We start from the raw sequence: 21,415 nt of genomic DNA on the forward strand, positions 1-21,415 counted from the left end.
TGCCACAATGTGAATCATTGCAAATGGCCTGCTGCACGTCGGCAGACAACGTGACTGTGTCCACTGTTGACCGTAGATCTGGATGACTGGATTATTTTATGTCGGGGCGTAAGAAAACTTTGTGAGCGCAGTTTTGAGTGTCTCCAGTGACACCTTCCAGCGCGGACAGCGCGTCACTTTCGTCGCGTCACGCTACGTCGCAGGTACTGCAGTCGTCAGGAGCAGCGCGCAGCTGTTACGAAGCTGCCAGTGTGCTCAGGTGCTCAGTCGACGCCAAGGCGCCAGCCACTAGTCAGTTGCCGGCTGCCAGCTGTGTCTCTGGGAGTTGCCTAGTCGAGAGGACGGCAACAGGGTTTTCCACAGCACTGTGGCGAGTTTTTACGGTAAGTGGACAACGGTCTGGCAATTAGTGAGAGTACTCCCGGTGCCAAACTGGGAAAAAAACGAACTAATGTGGATGTTATCAAGATGGACAACAGACCGAGCAAGCTTGTTTTTCTTCGACAAGAATCAAAAGGATTTCGCATTACATAACTGGTTTCGACTAGACAGTCGTCGTCATCAAACTAAACTCCAGAAGTGTGTGCTGCAAGCCGTGAAGTAACGTTCCAGTTGTATTATCAGGCCGGCCGGGGTGGCCGAGCGGTTCTAGGCGCTACAGTCTGGAACCGCGCGACCGCTACGGTCGCAGGTTCGAATCCTGCTCGGGCATGGATGTGTGTGATGTCCTTAAGTTAGTAGTTCTAAGTTCTAGGAGACTGATGACCTCGGCAGTTAAGTCCCATAGTGCTCAGGGCCATTTGATTTGTATTCTCAGCATGACGAGAATACAACGGGAGCGTCTTCATCGCCACTTGCAGAGTGTGCTTTTAGTCTGCTGTCGATTCCTGGATGGTTGTCGAAGAAAATTAAAAGAAAACAGCCTGTCACAATCTCCGAATTTTTTGCCAAGCAAAGCTTGTATGTCAAATTAAGATCCTAAAAGAGGAAGATGAAAAGCCGAGGAAGCACACTAAGGTCCGCCAGTCGTATTCTGGATTGACAAAACCACCTTGCACTGCGCTTCCAATATTCGACATCACAGAAAGGGTCGCTACTCGTTGTGCAGCCAGTTTCTTAATCAAATTGATAAAGACGAGGATATTACAGAAATCAGACATATTCACGAAACCTGTAAGTCCAAAGTAAGAAAAACACTTGTAACAAACGTAACAACCACAATAAACGTGTTAATTATAGACTCAGCTACTAATTAAGGGATAGGCGATATTTGAAGTATCTATTTAAATACTAGTGTTACACATTCGTACTCTTTATACAAATAATACGTTGCACGCAGGGTCTCTTTAAATTTGTGTAGGAGAAGATTCAGCACAGAAAAGCCAGTTTTCAGCATTCACCTCGTTTTGGGAGCAATGGGAAATCTTCAGCTATTAACATAATACTTTTCTTCTTGCTCTTAAAATTATAGTAATTTTAAACAAATCAGTACCATTCCTGCCTTTTCACTATGATAGTCAGAGTTCCGTCTCGCAACCTATTACGAACAGACTGCTTGCTAGGGTGGGGTGTTATTACCGCGCCTGCAGAAATTGCGCTCCTCAGCAACGTCCCACCAGTTCGTTGCGGCAGCCGTGACTCTGCAACAGCTCCATCCGGGCAGGTTCTAATTCGCAGGTGGTACGAATTCGTTCTTCCGGTAACAGTTAACAGGGTCAGAGTGCAGAGCTTCTCCCCTTCGCAAACACTTCCACAGTAACAACGCAGAATCTTCATTATTTGGATTTGCAGCTCATTGTGTTTACCGTGTTTGCAGTTAAAATTGTAGGATGTGAGGTCCGCCAGTTACGCAAAACACCGTTTTTTCCAAGTACCCAAACATGTTTCAGCACCACTGTGCCATAACCAGTGGGTTTCCGTTTTATTCAATCTGTAATGTGAACATTTATATAAATGATTACAAACTTATGTGGATATTTAGTTCAAACAATAATTCGTTTCTTTTTGTTAATACCTTTACACTAGGTGTGCATGATTTTTCAGGACCACTTGAGTATTACTTATTAGAGGTAACTTGTCATCTGCAACCAAACGATGTTGATCAGAAATTTTGTTGGGAGTTTTACAAATGTTGACCCAAATATCTGCGGAAAAAATTAATATTTGGGTCAACATTTGTAAAACTCTAATATCTCTCTCTCTCTCTGTCTCTGTCTCTGTCTCTCTCTCTCTCTCTCTCTCTCTCTCTCTCTCTCTCTCTCTCTCTCAAACCTCACCCTATGGGGAGAGAGGGACAGTTTTAGTTTTAACGAATCAAAATTAACAAAGGAAACAAGTATTTTTTATTTATCCGTAACTATTTTCCACGCAAAAATGAGAACATGGATTTTCTTGAATTACAGTGCCAACTGCCAAGTATCTAAACAAATGTTTAAGACAAAATGTACGTAGTTTTTTAATGTAGAATCCGATTCTGCAATAAAAAAATGGAGGTTCCCATTTTAAATTTCAAAATTTCCACCCGCCGCACCCCCGGGGGACTAGGGTGGCGGACTAATTTTAGCACCAGCAGATGTCCCCCTCGAATATAATCAACTTTGGATTCCATACATTTTTTCGTGTGAAGCTTATTTTTCGAGTTATTCTGGTTTGTCAACTTAAAATTTACACCTTGTATACTACATGAAAGTGAAGTATGGAAATTTCACATTGAAATGTGTGCGCAGTTTCGTGCAGTTGTAAAAAAAAAAAAAAAGGAACGAAATAAGCGGAAATCTACTTATTTATCACAATATTTTTCTGTAAGACACGAGACTTCTTAGATCGCCCAGCGCGATATTTGTGATCAAACTTTGTTTCAAAGCCTGTATGAAAACCTGTTACGAAATGCGCTGTCACGGTCACATATCTATCATTATTTTTTGACGTCCATGTGTCTTTGGCCAAGCAGTAATAATGAGTTCTCGTACAGTATTTATACACTTTTTACCCTCTCGTTTCGTGTTTTGCAGGTTTCAGCGCTGTTCACGTTCTACGTGCAACATATTAAATAAATAATAGGTTTTGGGGATCAGTTATCTGGTTCAAATTGGCAGCATAATCAGTAATCCAAATTTAAACGAAAATCGTGGAATATGAACGACCCAAAAAGAGTCGACCCAAACTTGTTATTAGTAAGGTAGGAATCAAGATCACAGAGAAGGATCTTTTACCATATATTCCTGAATAAACATTGACGATATTCGTAAGGGCAAATTGCAAACAAAAGAACACCAAGTTGAGATTCATAGGGAATCTACGGGAAGAGGAAACCACTAAGTCGCGGACGTACCGCTTGAAATAAGAAAACGTAGCTTAAGTAACAACAGGCTATATGTAGGTTACAGAACACTTGTCATCAAAGATTATTTATAAATGACGAAGTCTATTAATGCATAGTTTACCTGTAACCAAGAGTATGAACACCACCAATCTGGGTCATGCCGCAAAGCAACGCAGTGAAGTGAAATCTATTTGTATCCAACTTTGGGATGACAGCTATGAACTAACTATTCCAGCAGGATCTTCCTTTTGTGTTTACACTCAGCAAACGTCTGGTGAAAAATTATTCTGCTCATGGAATGAAGTTTGAGACGTTCAAACTTCTAATGCAAAGATAAATTCTATGCACTGACTATGGCCGCTAGTAAATCCCGCAGCATATCTCTGACAAACTCTTGCCTAAACACAAATCCCCACCGAGCGAGGTGGCGCAGTGGTTAGCACACTGGACTCGCATTCGGGAGGACGACGGTTCAATCCCGTCTCCAGCCATCCTGATTTAGGTTTTCCGTGATTTCCCTAAATCGTTTCAGGCAAATGCCGGGATGGTTCCTTTGAAAGGGCACGGCCGATTTCCTTCCCAATCCTTCCCTAACCCGAGCTTGCGCTCCGTCTCTAATGACCTCGTTGTCGACGGGACGTTAAACACTAACCACCACCACCACCACAAATCCCCTGCAAAACGAACACTTGATTTGGTATGGCTCACAAAACTACTAATTCGGTACAGTATCACGATTCTGGCCTTGTGACATGGCCAGGTATCGTGAAGGAAGATGTTAACGGGGCATAAAGAGAAGCAGGTGGTCCGTAGCCGTTACGGTGCCATCGATTACGATCACAGGTCCCAAGGAAACCCAGGCACAATACTGTCAATAACAACTCTGGCGCATTGCACCTTTGCGAGGACGGCAGTGTATCAGCACGCGGTCATCAACTTGGTGTAATAAGAAACGTGATTTATTAGGTGACACGTTTCCATCGATCCACGGTCCAGTCTCGAATTTATCGTGGAGTGAACATGGCAACATAAAGGGGTCGCCTGGTGCGGGGCTCCATGTTCGACGGTGTGCGCTGAACGATGTGCTCCGGAACACTTGTGTCAACAACGGCATTATACTCTGTTGCCAGACTTGCCATGGATCGATGCCTATCCTGCTTAACAGAGTTGGCAAGCCTCCGACCTCTAAGTTCTGTGAGGGGGCGTGGAGGTCCAGCACCTTGTCACCTACTCGTTCTTTCATCATTCTTCAATCACTTTCTGTTGACGCCCGCGACAGTCGTACGCGAACAGCCGACCAGCTTCGCTCGTTTGCGGGCACCGGGCCAGAACGATCTGCCGTTTGTCAAAGTCGCTTATGTCAGTAGGTTTCTCCACTTGCGGTCCTTTTCACAGACAGAATTATTCCCCACTCGTCCCTGTTCGGCTAACATTCTTTCGTTGCCGCCTCGCGTGCCCCCAACGCCATCAGGCGGCGTTCAATCTCGCGGTGAACAGTGGTGAAAATGTTTTGGTTCATCAGCGTTTGTGGATCTCAGACTTATGTAGACATTACAGTCTAGAAATGAAGACGCCACTGTTGGGAAACGTTTAGAAAAACCAGGTTACGAGCTCCTCTGACGTACATCTAAACACAGAAAATATCCGCAAATGTCGTACCACACTAAATTATAACTCGCATACATGTCTGCCAGACGTCTAACCAGGAAAACTAGCAGATGGAGTCGACCTTAAGCGAATCTGAGGGTTTCGAGAGGATCCCACAGCTCTCCAGACTCGAAGAGGTCGCAGTATTAAAAGGGCATTTGGACACAAGGTACGAAATGTACCGGGTGATCAAAAAATTTGAAAACTGAATAAATCACGGAATAATGTAGATAGAGAGGTAAAAACTGACACACATGCTTGGAATGACAAGGGGTTTTATTAGAACCAAAAAAAAAAAAAAAAAAAATACAAACGTTCAAAAAATGTCCGACAGATGGCGCTCATCCGATCAGAATAGCAATAATTAGCATAACAAAGTAAGACAAAGCAAATATGATGTTCTTTACAGGAAATGCTCAATATGTCCACCATCATTCCTCAACAATAGCTGTTGTCGAGGAATAATGTTGTGAACAGCACTGTAAAGCATGCCCGCAGTTATGGTGAGGCATTGGCGTCGGATGTTGTCTTTCAGCATCCCTAGAGATGTCGGTCGATCACGATACACTTGCCCCAAAGCCAATAATCGCACAGACTGAGGTCTGGGGACCTGGGAGGCCAAGCATGACGAAAGTGGCGGCTGAGCACACGATCATCACCAAATGACGCGCGCAAGAGGTCTTTCACGCGTCTAGCAATATGGGGTGTTTTTTGGTTCTAGTAAAACCCCATGTCAATCCAAGCATGTGTGTCAATTTTTACCACTATATCTACATTATTCCGTGGTTTATTAAGTTTTCAAATTTATACTGACTTTTTGATCACCCGGTATATTCCAGGGCAGATGATATCACCTATCCCGCTCCGGAGACGGTGTACAGAATTTAGATGAAGCCTATGAAACTCCCTGACAGTAAAATTGAGATGTGGATCTATTTGTTTCGGTACATGAACATTTTGGCACTGAAATCATTTACAGCAAATTTGAGACTAAGTATGGCAGAACGGCTTTTAGCCCACAAGAATCATGCTGTTTAACGTGAAAATGTCTCGTATATTAAAACAGCTGAAAAGGATACACATACCACTACTCAGCCCTAAGCGCAGCATACTGTTTATGTGTGAAGTCAGGTAGTTGGATGAGGAGATGGGATTCGACGTAATGTCTTTACAGGAGCCATATACCAAGCAAGGCAACATCCAACTCTATAAGAAACTGCACAAGTCATCACTACAGGGAAACCTCCAGTGTCAAAGATAATAGTTGTGATGACCTCAACCCACAGGAAAAATAATTATCAAAATCTGAACTGTGAAGTCATCCAAAATTCTAGTTGGAAAACCACACTCTTTGTTATACTTTTCAATTGGTCACGATCCCACTTCGTTTATGAACTGAAAACTCTAATATTTACGAGAAACTGCTCTGAAATTAACCTGAACCGACAAAATTGTGTATATATTCTCTGAAACTTCAAAGGAATTAGAAAAAGTGACAAAATTTCGTGAATCACACACAATACTGTTAACAATCGCATGATCACTGGGGGGTTTCACCATACATCTTCCCACTTTTGAGTATAACCAGTGTCTCTTAATACTACGACTCGTAGCAATACAATATCAAAAAAACTTTTATTACTGGGTAAAGAGTCACTACGTGATTTGACAGCTGACATTTATAATTCCCGCTCACGTTAGGAAAAGCACCAATACGGGAATAGCAGCTTTTACATTATTGGTCAGAACGCAAGCAATTATGGCAGTCGCCGTAATTTTCGCGCGAAGCCATATTTCGCGACAAAATACTCTTATTAGTTACTGTCATATATCTAGTCTCATAACAATACATAAAACTACATAAAATAACTACAATAATTTTGACATGCCAGGAGAATTAGTCCTAATGAGAGGAAGAAGTTTATATTTACTGGTGTTTCAACAATGACTATCAGGCAACTTTTAATTCACTGATTGTAATTTTATTTTCGTTAGCAGAAAGCAAACAAACTAAACAAAGAATTTAATGAAACAGAGTCTGTAATTCTTATACTTTTAATAGAGAAAGAAAGTTTTTAGGTCAGGGGATAGCGTTCAGCGAAGTCCCTTAACTTTTTGTTGCATACGAAGCGTTGCGTTAGGCAGCACGATGTCGGTGGGTTACGATGATGAGAGCAGGATACAGGCAGTTCCGCTGGTTAATCTTCTCCGGCGAAACGCAAATAAAGTTCCGGCACAGCTGTATCATTAACCCCGTGGTGATTAATAATCCACAAGACGCCAGTATACGAACGGTGTTGACATGTCCTCTCTTTCAAAGTACATGACGTAGACATCGCTCATTTTTACACTTTATGCACTGTCCGTGACGCTATCGTCCATAATTACACGGTTCGTCACATTCGTATAGTCTTAGCCACAAATACACAGTTCATAGAATTGTCCATGTATGTGAAGCACACCGTAAACAATGTCCACTCTGTTCTCGCATTTCAAACTTCGACAACGTCACTGAAAGCCATTTATATTGCACAGTTAATTAGTCTTCACTTTCATGGCTTGATAGAATGTGATATGCAACAGTTCCACCACCCAAAACCAATACCAGCAAAGTTCATTCGAATAAAGGCACAGTTCGTGTCGGCCACAACAAAGTAATATTAGCGGCACTTTCACAGTCCGGTTTATTTGCTCTTAAAGTTCGCTGGCGATGGCATTACATACCGCAGTGGTAAAGAGAATTAACAATCTGATAGTTCGGTATCACTGTCCATACAATTACGTATGCTTTTCATGGAACACAGTACTATTTTTCCCGCGCACGCTTCACAGACCCGCCATCCACCATCCCCTCTACTACGCAACCAACTTTCAACTCTCGATATCACTATCGCTGTCCCCTGTCTATAGATGTTATATCGTTATCGTAAATTACATAAACCTTTATAAATGTTATTGACTGCATTTTTCACCATTAATAATATTCCAAAAGAGAACTTTAGAAACTTTACCACAGGTACAAAGCAAGAAATATATTTATCTATTGGCAAACGAAATAATCACAATTACATCTTTACATTTAAAAGCCACAGTAGAATGTTACATAATCACAATTAGAAATGCCCATATGAACAAAAGAAAAAGAATAGAAATCTAAAGAAAATCACGAAAAAAAAATTTATAGGCGTAATTAGCAATGCCTTCACATAGTCCATAATAAAGCCCTGAGGGCTGTGACAATAACACAGGTCTGTGCTGGTTCTGATTATGCTCTTGTAGTAGAATTAAGCCTTCCTTTCGTCACATGCCTTTTTTGTAAATAAAGTACTTTCAGGTCAACGATATATCAGTATTAATTTAAGAAATCTAAGGCGTATCTGCTAAGCTCTACACGAAATGTATGTCATCGTGATGCTGCATGCCAATGACTAATCAGTTTTACGGAACAGCAGCGCGCCAGATGCTTTTGGCCTTGAACGGTTTCACTCGCAATATTTGCCAGATAAATCACCGACGTATGGTACACGGGCTGGAGTATCGTTAAATATTGCCGTTACCACCACGATCAGCCGTATCTCATATAGAAAACGAAATGAGACACAACTTATTAGGTAGGCCAGCACATTTTATTGTGCTTGTTGCATGGATGGGCAATAGCAGCAGTGCGTTTCCAAGAGGCCATATCAGAAACGTTCGAAAATGAGACAGATCTCAGACATGGGTATTCTCTCTCATGTGTTCTGTTCAGTGTTATCTTAGAGAAGGTAATTAGGCAAAGCAGAGAACAGGAGAGGCCTGGAATAAAGGTGGATGGTAATCTGAACTGCCTCGCATAAGCATACTGCAAATCCACGATAGTGCTTATATTCCCAACCTCTCGAAACTAACTACAGGCTGGTCACTCCCTTACGACCTACCCTTTAAACTTCAATTGTGAGCAAAGTTAAGTGGATAAAGCGAAATTACGGCCCTCGGCATAGACCTTAAAGTAGGGAATTAGCATAAATCTGAATATGATTACGCCAACTGACTGGACTAATGTACTTGCATTTAATATAATATGATCGAAAGTGACTTCCTGATCACTGATTAATTGCATCTAGCTTGATATAATGAAGGTGCCAAATAGATTAGTTAAATACTCAGATTTATTCACAAACCCATCCGTTAACGACATATAAATTCAACTATGAGAAACGTGACAATCCTGTTTCCAAACTCAAATGTACTTTTAAGTGGACAGCAGTGTTCCTTATTTATCTATGAATTTACTACTTGCTCACTTGAGAATTTACTCTCAAATAAAACACAACGATAATTCCACTCTATGCAACCGTGCAAATTCCTGACAGAAACAGTGACTGGAAGTAGATGACTACCCCCAAAAGTCACTACTCTGCCGGTGCTGAGAATTATGCTCACCGTTAGTATGCCGTTGTTGCACCGTCGTCGACGCCGCAGCAGTGCTGGCCCATCGTGAATAAGACGGTGTCAGCGCTCCGTTGCAGCAGCGCGAAGATGTTTCAGCCCCAACTGTGGTGCAACGCCAAGACGATCCACCATCTATAGCCACCATCCATGCATTCGACCCGGGCATCTCCGCGACCAAAGCGCAAAATAATGCGGACGCCTCCGTGACCAAACGCCTTCTCTCATGGTGCTCACTTATACCCTCCTAATTCCTTCTCAGAAAAACAGTGCTAGCTGCCAATTGCAAAATTAAGAAGTACTGCTGCCCAATCATGAGGATTCCCTCTAAGTAGAAAATCTCACCAAAATAGTGCGTCACCTTCAGACGCCAATCGCTATAAGAACATCTTCCCTACTATCAAAAAACAATGACTTCAGAGTCGCGCTCTTGACGTCACACGTTATTATGCCAATCACACGTTCTCCCACATATGCCGTTAGCCTCGCTCCTCAGGGCTCGAGAAATAAAGCAGAATCCGTACGAGACTAGACTTTGTACTTTGTCTCTTTTAGACCACAACCGGTAGATGGCTGTCTCCAAAGGAGGTCATCAAAACACAGAAATGTACCCCCGTCTCCGCACTTGGGACCGCACTGATCACCGACCGGACATTAGCCTGTGCAGTGGTATAAGTGGACAGCAGCTGACCGCCCCACAGGATGGGCGTTCCGTCTTCTGTTGTGAGAATTCGCCACCCAGGTGCCCAGCCCTTGCCCCAAGACGGTCCTGTTAGGCAGCTACGTTCCCTGATCGCCATATCAAACGAACATGCTGTTTATTAGCATGCGCACCAAAAACTTCCACAATTCAATGAGCCCACCAAGATGTTAATAAAGGAAAGAAATGATATTGCATAGAACATCGCACTCCCAGTCAGTGTGAATCCATCTCATCAATAAAGGATCTCGTACCGATTTACCCTGTTGTCGGCATCTGAATTACAAAATCATTCTCTAATTTTGATGAGAAAGGCATGTAAATTTTCTGCTGCGTTACAAGATGATATAGTGCTGCTAAGTGAATCAAACTATGAATTGAAACGGATGTACAAGAAAATGGACGACTGTGCACGGAAGGGTGGCTAAAAGTTAATAAGTCAAATCGGAGTTCATGCAGTAATTAAGAACACAAGAGCAGGAAGAATTTCTTGAGGTAGATGGCGCGAGGTTTAAGAGAGTTCACCAGTTCAAATACTTGGGATCTTGGATTACTAGTGGGAACAGCATAGAAATGGACATCAAGAAAGGATAGCAGTGGGAATGAAATGCATGTATTCCCTAACGGAGAACTTCAGTTCAAAATCAAGCTCAGAAAACACTAAGATGAGAATCTATCACACAGTGATACACCCAGCAGTCATGTACGGTTCAGAAACGTGGAGCATGACCAAACGAGAAAAGGGAAAACTATTAACTTTTGAATGAAGAGCAATAAGGAAAATATGGGGACTGATCTTAGATAAAGAAGAATGGAAGAGGAAGAAGAACGAGGAAATCTACCTCTTGAAGGTTCTACAAAAGCTGGAGAGTAAAGAATCCAGTGGGCGGGCCTGTAGTCCGTGTGCTAGAACAAAGACAGATGAGGAAGGCACTTGAGGGGAAGCCAATCACCAGACGCCGCATAGGACAACCATGGCAGCGCTGGATGGACGACCTGCAGAAGGACCTAGCACTCTGCGGCTTGAAAACACCTGGAGGAACAGAGCACAAAACAGAAAGGAATGGAAGTAGTTTGTTCAAGGAGCACATAATCTGTAGGGTTTGAGATCGCTGGATACGTTTGTATGTGTTGCATTTGATACAAAGTGCAACCTAGGTGGAATATTGAATTAAAACTGCAAAAGACGTGCCGGACGAAACAGCCTGTATCAGATATGTCTGTTTATCTGAGATAATGACTGCTGCGTTGGAGATAAGTACAGGTGCAGCTCCCGTCTTGAACAGTCAGCGCCGGCTTTTCCACATGACAAGCTGTGTGTAGATAGGTAAGCAGCAAGCGTTCCTCACAGCAGCTCGCATTTCAACTGCGAAACTGTTACTTTGTTATTTTTGCGTTGCTAACTATTTTCTTATAGGGGTATGTAAATTTTTAAGACATTGCTTGATACATTTAGTATTCGTATTCACATTTTACCATCTACTGTAATATACTGCACCATAGTTGACTCCATCGCTGCACGGGAATTAATGTTTACAAAAGAAACAACTCAGAAAGAGGCCTCTAATAACACTTGTAAGTCTCTTTGAGGATAAATCTTCATTTTTAATCGTACCATGAAAGTTTTTCTGTACCCATCGTCCTAATACTGGTTCCGCAACCACAGTACTTCTCGATATACTCGTATGTAACAATTTGCTTTGTCGAAATATATAGAGGTTAGAACAGAAATATTTTTGACTATTATTCGGCTTTATCTGAACAGAAACAGATGTATTTTCTGTAGCAATGTCGTTAGAGAGTGTTACTCAGTGCTAACAAGGGCCGGAAAATAAATCGTTCTTTCGCTTCTTAATGATGAAAACAAGTTTTAAGCCTAGAACCATTTGCAGAAATCTCAAAAACCATCACATTTGGATTTGCATAAATCACTTCCCGATGTATCCCGAAGTCTCTAAATGTAGTATGCTGGCGAAATATCACTGCAGAAACACAAGAAAACACACAAGAAAATGGTTCAAATGGCTCTAAGCACCATGGGACTTAACATCTGAGGTCATCAGTCCCCTACTTAAACCTAACTAACCTAAGGACATCACACACACCCATGCCCCAGGCATGATTCGAACCTGCGACCGTAGTAGCAGCGCGGTTTCGGGCTTAAGCGCCTAGAAGAGCTCGGCCAGAGCGGCTGGCAAAACACACAACACAGCAGTAATATCGGAATGCTACCATCACTTGAATGATTGCCGTACAGTGATTCAGTGCTTCTCAGGTATCGCTGTAGTACTCTAAACTTAGTGAGTCTTGATGTACACCCTTGATGAATGGTATGTATAATGATTCCTCACACAGGAAAATCGAATTTCAACGATGTAGTGCCACTAATACCGTAGCTTGAGCAATGGAATTAGTTTCTAAACAGGAAGAACGTCCCGAAACAGCAGCTTAATCTCTACATCTTTTACCACACCTTTCAACTTTACAAGTGCGTTTTGATATCAGTGTTTGTCATACTAAATTCGAAATCAGTATTAATTGAAAAAAGAAAAAGTACTATTCGCAATAGATATCGTGTGCTTCATAAAATCTCCTAGATTACTTCTTATGTATCTGATGTTGGTATGGCATTTTTTCATAATAGGTTAGTAAATAGTTCAAGTGGTTCAAATGGCTCTGAGCACTATGGGACTTAACTTCTGAGGTCATCAGTCCCCTATAACTTAGAACTACTTAAACCTAACTAACCTAAGGATATCACACACATCCATGCCCGAGGCAGGATTCGAACCTGCGATCGTAGCGGTCGCGCGGTTCCAGACTGAAGCGCCTAGAACCGCTCGGCCACTCCGGCCGGCTAGTAAATAGTATAATTTGCTGTAAGTAAACTGTGAATATAATAGTGTGTGTGATTGTCTTAGCTCGAGAAATTACTACAACTGTAGGGAACAAACAATCAAAATGGCTTATGTCCATATTTTAGTTTATTATTTTTAAACTAGGTACAATTGCATTGTAACAGGAACTTAACTGACATTTATTGACATAAGGTTATTTTATTTACAATTCCTGTCCCGCTAGGTATTTGAAGTTTTATTTTCTAGTTTCGGCTCAAGACTATACAAACGACAGCAACGTAACGATTTTATGGACTTGAGAAACGTCATAATATCCTCGGAATAAAGAACTGGTGTGGCTTCCTTTGGAAAAGGATGCCAAGACGTGGCCAGTCCTATTCGTGTCCCAATGAGCTAACATTACACTGTATGTGGCGATTGGTAAACGCTAGTTCATATGACGTTTCTGAGGAGCTTGGTGTAGGAGCAGGGGGGCACAGTGTCTCAAAGGAAGACTTAATGTTGTGCGAGAGTGATGCATGTGATATCCGTGGAGAATAAGGAAGTTGAATTTGAAGTCAAAGTGAGGTTGAGACAGGTGGTACTGTTTGGCGAAGGAACGGTTACTGCCACGTGAATAAAGTATTGAGAAGGCGAAATAAATCATGGAGCGGCGATGGACGTGAATAGAGAGATTAACGAAGAACGGTTAGACTGTTACAATTCGCTAGCTGATGGAGTGATCAAATTTAAGTAAATTCCCAACGAATTGGGATGTGTTTTATCATCCCCATAAGCGAAGCCTTTTTTTCTTGGGCACTTGCTTTATATTTGCTGCATATTGTAATCCGGATAAATGAGGTCGGCGATTTCATGAGAAGTTGACCTACCCAGTGGCTGTTAACTAATCAGTCCCAAAGTGGAATTAGTGGTCAATAGAAATGGCTGTAGCGAAATGAGGACCATTTGCAAGAGCATACAACCGTGAACGACGGGAGCGCTCTAGTTCCAGCCCACCTCTTTGTCATTATAACAGCGGCGAGAAGCGGTCACCGAGGACTGCAAGAGCTGTAAGTAGGCGCAGAGAGAGGGACGTGATATTTAGCCGAAAATTTCCACTTTTGCCTTTCCGCCCCCTCTCCTGCATCTCAATTTTCAGAAACATTTGGTCGTCATAATGACCTAGATTTTGGACCAGGAGCAGATAAATTATCTAGACTGATATTGAGAGATAAGATATGGCCTAACAGGTAAGTGTTGACACTATAGGTAAAAGGAAAGTCCGTGACATTCACAATATTTCTGCCGATATTTATCAAATTTTTGGAAATGTTCATGACACAATGACTGTAAAATGGTTAAATTTTCACTATATTCGGAACTGATGTCCGTAGTCAATATTGGTGTAAGAAGTGAACATCACAGACACGAAAGCGCCTTTTAATTCGTTGTGACACGGAAGTATGCTTGATACAAGTGCTGTGGCAGTTCATGACGATTACTGAATACAGGATGGTATCGCAGACATGCTCTGTTGGTCACAAATCAGGGAACCACACAGGCCAGTCAAGAGTCCATAGCCGGCCGTTGTGGCCGAGCGGTTCTAGACGCTTCAGTCCGGAACCGCGCTGCTGCCAGGGTCGCAGATTCGAATCCTGCCTCGGGCATGGATGTGTGTGATGTCCTTAGGTTAGTTAGGTTTAAGTAGTTCTAAGTCTAGGGGACTGATGACCTCAGAGCTATTTGAAGAGTCCATTCACACCTTAAGGCGACTGTGGAGTGAAGTGCAGTGTGGGATCTTGTATTATCCTGCTGAAAAATTCAAAATGTGTGTGAAATCTTACGGGACTTAACTGCTAAGGTCATCAGTCCCTAAACTTGCACTACGTAACCTAAATTATCCTAAGGACAAACACACACACACCCATGCCCGAGGGAGGACTCGAACCTCCGTCGGGACCAGCCGCACAGTCCATGACTGGAGGGCCTCAGACCGCTCGGTTAATTCCGCGCTGAAAATTTCGTACACTGGTCATGAAAGGTGTGACTGCAGGTTTCACCATAGTTGTCACGGACTAGCGAGCATTCAGCCTCCTTTCGACAAGTACCTTATTAGTCCTGTTGTCATATTCAATAGCTCCCACGACCCGTTTCCAGGAGCTTGAGAGGTATGGCTCTTAAGAATCGATGGTTCCTGAGACCTTCCACCAGGTCGTCTACTGACACGCTGACGTCGATCTGACAGCCACGAACAGAAACGAGACTTATCACTGTATACCATAGAACACCACTCAACGTCTCATTTTACTCTGGCTCTACACTTTGCATGTCTATTGTCTGTGGTATGGTTTCAGCGGGATTTGATGCATGGTAGCTCGAGATCTCAGCCCAGCTTACAATTAGCTGTTCCAGATTGTTCGTAATAACATCCTTTCTGTAGAATTTTGATGAGGACTGACTCCACAGTCTAAATTTAATTAGTTGCAATTCCAACACTTTGTCGGTGTCAATAATTAGGGGATGTTAGAGACCAATTCTTTCTTTCTTTCTTTCGCTTTCGCCATAGTCCCGCAGCGATCGCAGGGTCTGCGTGGTTACAACGGATTTGGCGACGTTAGTGCTGGGGATGGCCGGATGCCCTTCCTGCCGCCCCCCCGTACCCCCAAGGGCGGATACAGTGTACCCCAACTGTCTGCGTCTAGTGTAAATCGTGAAATAGTGTGGACGAATTGCAAATGTCTGCGACGCGTATAACTGAGGCCCGGTATTCACCTAGCGGGATGTGGAAAATCGCCTAAGAACTACATGCAGGCTTGCAGGCACACCGGCCCTCGCCGGTAATCCGTCGGGCGGATTCGATCTGGGCCGGCGCGCCTGTCCGAGTCCAGGCTCTAATGGTTCAAATGGCTCTGAGCACTATGCGACTTATCTTCTAAGGTCATCAGTCGCCTAGAACTTAGAACTAATGAAACCTAACTAACCTAAGGACATCACACACATCCATGCCCGAGGCAGGATTCGAACCTGCGACCGTAGCGGTCGCTCGGTTCCAGACTGTAGCGCCCAGAACCGCACGGCCACTTCGGCTGGAAGCAACGCGTTAGCGCGCTCGGCTATCCTGGCGGGTCGGATGTTCAATCTACAACGTTAAATTATTACGTACTAGAACATAGTTTCCAGCTGTCTGAAACCAACTGCCTGTGATGGTAAAAGTATAGCCGCTCTTCCACATACCATGTCAACACGAATCATGTGCGAAGTACAAAAGCAGCAGTCAGCTTGCGTAAAAATAAAAAGAATAAAATAAAAACGACGTCCACAATTATTCACAGCCATATGCGGAATGACTTCCTTCAACGCTTTGTGCAGCCTCTTCTCGTATTTCAAATGTTGTAATCCGCGTTTTGGTCAGAGCCAGTTGAGCGACCTGAAGATTGCACCGTGGCGTGGTACTTCTGAAAGAACGCGTGTGTACTGTTCTAAGCACGCTGTTGTCCTGTCTCGTCACCACTCGTTATGTAGTCATTGCACTACAGCAAGTATGTTTGGGATCTGTCAGTATGGTGCTCCCAAGTCCCTCATGCCACTGACGGGGCCTCTCACAAAGTCCGAAAGATAACGATAACCTGCAGGTTTCAAGACACGGTGCGCGTCCTCTGGGCATGATGTGTTGCGATGTCCGATGAAAATTTCCAGTAACGGTAGACACACCTAATAACCGTCATGAACTCACTCCATTCTTCATCAGTAGGATTTGTTTTTTTTTTTCTGTACTGAAAATGAGTTCGCTTAAGGATGAAGTTTTAATTAACACATCACGGAAATTCTGGACTATCAGTTTGCTAGCGTTCGGCTGAGCTGTCATTTCAGTAACACTTTCCACTTCCGTGAGTGTATGCGAACTGTGAAATCATTTTCGTACCTCGGGATACAGAGAATGTAGTTTCGTTGCAAGATAGATAGAGGTAGTAAAGGGACAGAACATGTGTCTTACTACTGATGTGAACCGCAACATTTAGCGCTATGCGAGCAGCTGAACATTACAGTTTCACCTGATTCCATGGCTGCCGTTATCACTCGCACATGAATGATTTTAACAGTAGTAATTTCTATGTCACGTGACAAAGAAACGCACACACCGCAGCGGTCACAGACACGCATGCTTACGTGAATGACGAGCAGATATTCGATTTCATCCTTCGTCACTCACAAACAGATACACAGGCGGATACTAGCCTGTTCGTGAATGGGACATTGTGCCCCGGTGGTAAATCAAAGATGGTACCAATCGGCCAGCCCTCTAGTTTCGACCAACGTTTTCCGTGGTTGTAAGGCAAATGCCGCAGCTGTTCAAATAGTTCAAATGGCTCTGACAAGGGAACATCCCCATCGCACCCCCCTCAGATTTAGTTGGCACAGTCGATAGGCCTTGAAAAACTGAACACAGATCAATCGAGAAAACAGGAATAAGTTGTGTGGAACTATGAAAAAAATAAGCAAAATATACAAACTGAGTAGTCCGTGCGCAAGATAGGCAACATCAAGGATAATGTGAGCTCAGGAGCGCCGTGGTCCCGTGGATAGCGTGAGCAGCTGCGGAACGAGAGGACTTTGGTTCAAGTCTTCCCTCGAGCGAAAAGTTTAATTTTTTATTTTCAGACAATTATTATCTGTCCGTCCGATGCGAGGTAACTGCGACGTAGTATGGGGACGCTACACCTATACAACATATTCCTATCGTGTGACGCACATGCCGTCACCAGTGTCGTATAGAATATATCAGACGTGTTTTCCTGTGGAGGAATCAGTTGACCTATGACCTTGCGATCAAATGTTTTCGGTTCCAATTGGAGAGGCACGTCCTTTCGTCTACTAATTGAACGGAAGACTTGAACTAAGGACCTCTCGGTCCGCAGCTGCTCACGCTAACCACGGGACCACGGCGCTCCTGAGCTCACACTGTCCTTGATGATGCCTATCTGGCGCATGGGCTACTCAGTTTGTATATTTTGCTCATTTTTTTCATAATTCCACACAACTTCTTCCTGTTTTTTCGATTGATCTTTCAGATTTTCAAGGCCTATCCACTGTGCCAACTTATAACTAAATCTGAGGGGGGTGCGATGGGGAGGTTCCCTTGTGAGCACTATTGGACTTAACAGCGGAGGTCATCAGTCCCCTAGAACTTAGAACTACTTAAGCCTAACTAACCTAAGGACATCACACACATCCATGCCCGAGGCAGGATTCGAAACTGCGACCGTAGCGGTCGCGCGGTTCCAGACTGAAGCTCCTAGAACCGCTTGGCCTCTCCGGTCGGCGCCGCAGCTGTGAACCTCGTCTCAAGTATTCTCAATTGGGCACCTCTTTGCCACACCCTCAGCTCACTGATGTATGGCTGAACAGAATCGGGAGACGGATAACGATCCACTCTACCCGATTTGATACGAAATGAAAAATGTGAAAATGAGAAAAAAGTGTATACTGCAGATAAACGTTGGCGTACAAAACAAGCGTCTCTACCACAAATATCCATACCTATATAACAGAAATCCCAGTCATATATTTGTGTGTTTAAATCCACAGTTACAGTATCATATAATTAAATCATTCAATGCAGCAACAACGTAGACGTAGACATTTCTCTCTCCCTCTCTCCCTCTCTCCCTCTCTCCCTGCCTCCCCTCCCTCTCTCTCTCTCTCTCTCTCTCCCTCCCTTCCTCTCCCTCTCCTCCATGAAAACGCACAGTTCAGTCATTCTTGCTCATAGAATGTACCTCTCATAGAGTCCTTTTTTTTCCTCCGTTTCCAGACTGACTTTAGCTTATAGCTGAATATCTGAATATATTCGAATCTCTGTCTTCCACAACGGTTTGTCGTGTCCTGACATAAGTGGGAGAGGGAGAAAAGGGGTTACTGATCAGTCTGCGCTCCCGAGCGGTACAGAGCGGAAGGCAGAAGGACAATTCACAGTGAAGGCATTTAATTGTTTTCTTCTATCTGAGCCAACACTAGTACAGGCATTTACTAGAAATGCAGGTGGTGAGACTTAGTAGGGAACTCATTGTGGGGACTCTTGGACAAACAGGGTTTTGAAATAGTTGTTTATTCCAGTGAAGGCATTTGATTGTTTTCTTCTATCTGAGCCAAAACTGGTACAGGCATTTACTAGAAATGCAGGTGGTGAGACTTAGTAGGGAACCCGTTGTGGAGACTCTTGGACAAACAGGGTTTTGAAATAGTTGTTTATTCCAGACAGGACTAACTAATACACTGGAGGCTAGTTCTAGGGTTAGAAAAAGCATGAATAACACTGTTACAACATAAGCCAATGCACAAGTCCCAGGAGTGGATGCTAACCACAGTAGCAACCACTAGCAGCATCTTAAGGCAACAACTTAATTGGAAAACAAAACATACTGAATGTGACACTGTTCACTGAGGTACTCCAAGTGAGAGAGCAGACTTACGCTGAGCTGGACCGAGGCTGGAGTCGACGGACGCAGATTCGGTGCCCAGATCGTCTGACTGAGAACTCCTCCAAAATGCGGAATCTAGGGGTTTTAAAGAGTCGCGTGGGGGACTGTTTTTCCCACTTTAATCCACCCAGCCAATCCCGCAGGTCGCTTGCAGGCGCCTGCCAATCACGGTTTAGGCTCTCTGAGCACTATGGGATTTAACAGCTGTGGTCATCAGTCCCCTAGAACTTAGAACTACTTAAACCTAACTAACCTAAAGACATCACACAACACCCAGCCATCATGAGATCACGGTTTAGTTAGGTCCCTTCTACTGCTCCTAAGGCGGGGACGTTAATGCAATTGCACTAATGCAGTCCGTATTTGGTATCAACATCGTTCAGCTGAAAGCTAAACGTAAGTGCTCTGCCAAATAAGGCTTGCAACATTATTGTTATACGTCATTTAGCCCCGCACTTAGCGCTCCCCAGAGCAGGGACTGCTAGGTCTTTTTGGCGTTTTCGCTCTCTTTCTAACCCTTGTGAGCCTACTGACGTTGCTGTTCTCAGGGCTGGTATCAAGCTAGCTTTATACGCTAGTACGTGCCTATTGGTTACAAAGTTACCACAGCGTCTAGACGACATATGATGTTACATGTTAAATCCTTGAAGGGTAACTAGCGCCCTGGGACCACGTCTGGGGGCGTCTGCATTTTCTCAAGGCTCTCCCCTTACGGTTTACTTCATGTAACAATATCTCTCGTAGTTTCGTCTGCCCTCAGCATCGTCTCTGCTTCCGCGCCTTGGAGCGCCTGTCCTCCTTTCTCACAGCTTCAAGATAACACTACAGTAGCAAGGAATAATCAATATATATTACAGGTTTTTGTCCTCTAGTGACATGGAACGTATTCTCCCTTGTCTTAACGCACGTCCTATCAGTCTGCCATGTCATCTAGGTAATGTTTTCGAAATATTCCTCTCCTCGCCGATTCTGCGAAGAACCCCCTCATTGCTTTCTCAATCGTTTAATTTTCAGCATCCTTCTGCAACAAGTAGTTCGATTCTCTTCGAATTTCTCGCAGCGGTACCGATTCACTTTCATACTCCTGATCTTCAGAGAATCTATAGTTGCACTCCGCCTTAACGCTTCATTCTGCTTTCTTGTAAGAAGGTCGTAGACAGCCTTAAGAAGATTTTTAGGTTCTCGTTCGTGGTAGAACATTCACAGTTAATGATCCTTGGAGGTACAGTGTTTCATATGAAACTAAGATAACACGAACGTTCATAATTGGTCAACTGACGATTTATATTTTTTTCTGTTGAGCTAGTGAGATCCCGACGACTATAGTCACGTATCACTTAATCTCTTAGAGGATGGGCACACGAAATACATGTAGTATCGTATTCGTGCAGTAGGGTTTCAAATCCTTGAGCAGCCGTTTTCCATATCTACATGTGTTGGCTTGAAAGTCGGTACAGTTCCTATAAAAAGACCGCGTTCAGCACCATTTGGAAGTGGGATTCAAAACGCTCTCCCAACCATTCTCATCTTCCTATTTTGGAGCCACTTCCTCTCATTGAGAATCAGTCAACCTCAAGAATGTGAAAGTACCTCGTTCTAGTTCTCCAACCAAAGAAAAGTCCCTATCAGTATAGGGAATTTGACTCTAAGCTGAACCCTCGCCTTAGGATTGGGTGCAATAAGTCAATAGTGTACTCGTGCCTGTTTCCTCAGTCATGTCCTTCCAAACACTGTCTGGTTGTAAGTTAACCTCTTGCATCGTTTCCTCTCCCTGCAGGATGGCCGTGCTCAGGTATCTGACGTTGCTGGTGGCGGTGGTGGCGGTGCTGGTGTGGCTGAAGCTGAACCAGACTCCGGCGGTGCCGCGGCTGGACAGCACCTGGTGGGTGACTCGCCGCCCCGAGAAGGCCGACGGCTCCATCCGGCCCTTCACCATCAACATCTCTGACAATGTAAGCCGGTACACTTCAACTCACCCCTAAGTCACCGAGCACCCAAGTGT

At 43.7% G+C, this 21,415-nt stretch overlaps 1 protein-coding gene across 2 annotated transcripts in view; it reads left to right on the forward strand.

The window, feature by feature from the left end:
• Window positions 1-227: 227 nt before the first annotated feature.
• LOC126195265 (juvenile hormone epoxide hydrolase 1-like) overlaps window positions 228-21,415 on the forward strand; it is a 63,472-nt gene continuing 42,284 nt past the window's right edge. The window contains exons 1-2 of one of the 2 annotated variants that reach the window (XM_049933796.1): window positions 228-383; window positions 21,191-21,365. In XM_049933796.1, coding sequence (XP_049789753.1) covers window positions 21,192-21,365 — 174 coding nt within the window. In that variant the 5' untranslated portion in view covers window positions 228-383; window position 21,191. Of the gene's footprint in view, window positions 384-11,308; window positions 11,425-21,190; window positions 21,366-21,415 lie in introns of those variants that run through there. The other variant, XM_049933804.1, reaches the window with a different exon arrangement.

This window comes from Schistocerca nitens, chromosome 1, assembly GCF_023898315.1.
Source record: "Schistocerca nitens isolate TAMUIC-IGC-003100 chromosome 1, iqSchNite1.1, whole genome shotgun sequence".
In the NCBI taxonomy this organism is placed as follows: domain Eukaryota; kingdom Metazoa; phylum Arthropoda; class Insecta; order Orthoptera; family Acrididae; genus Schistocerca; species Schistocerca nitens.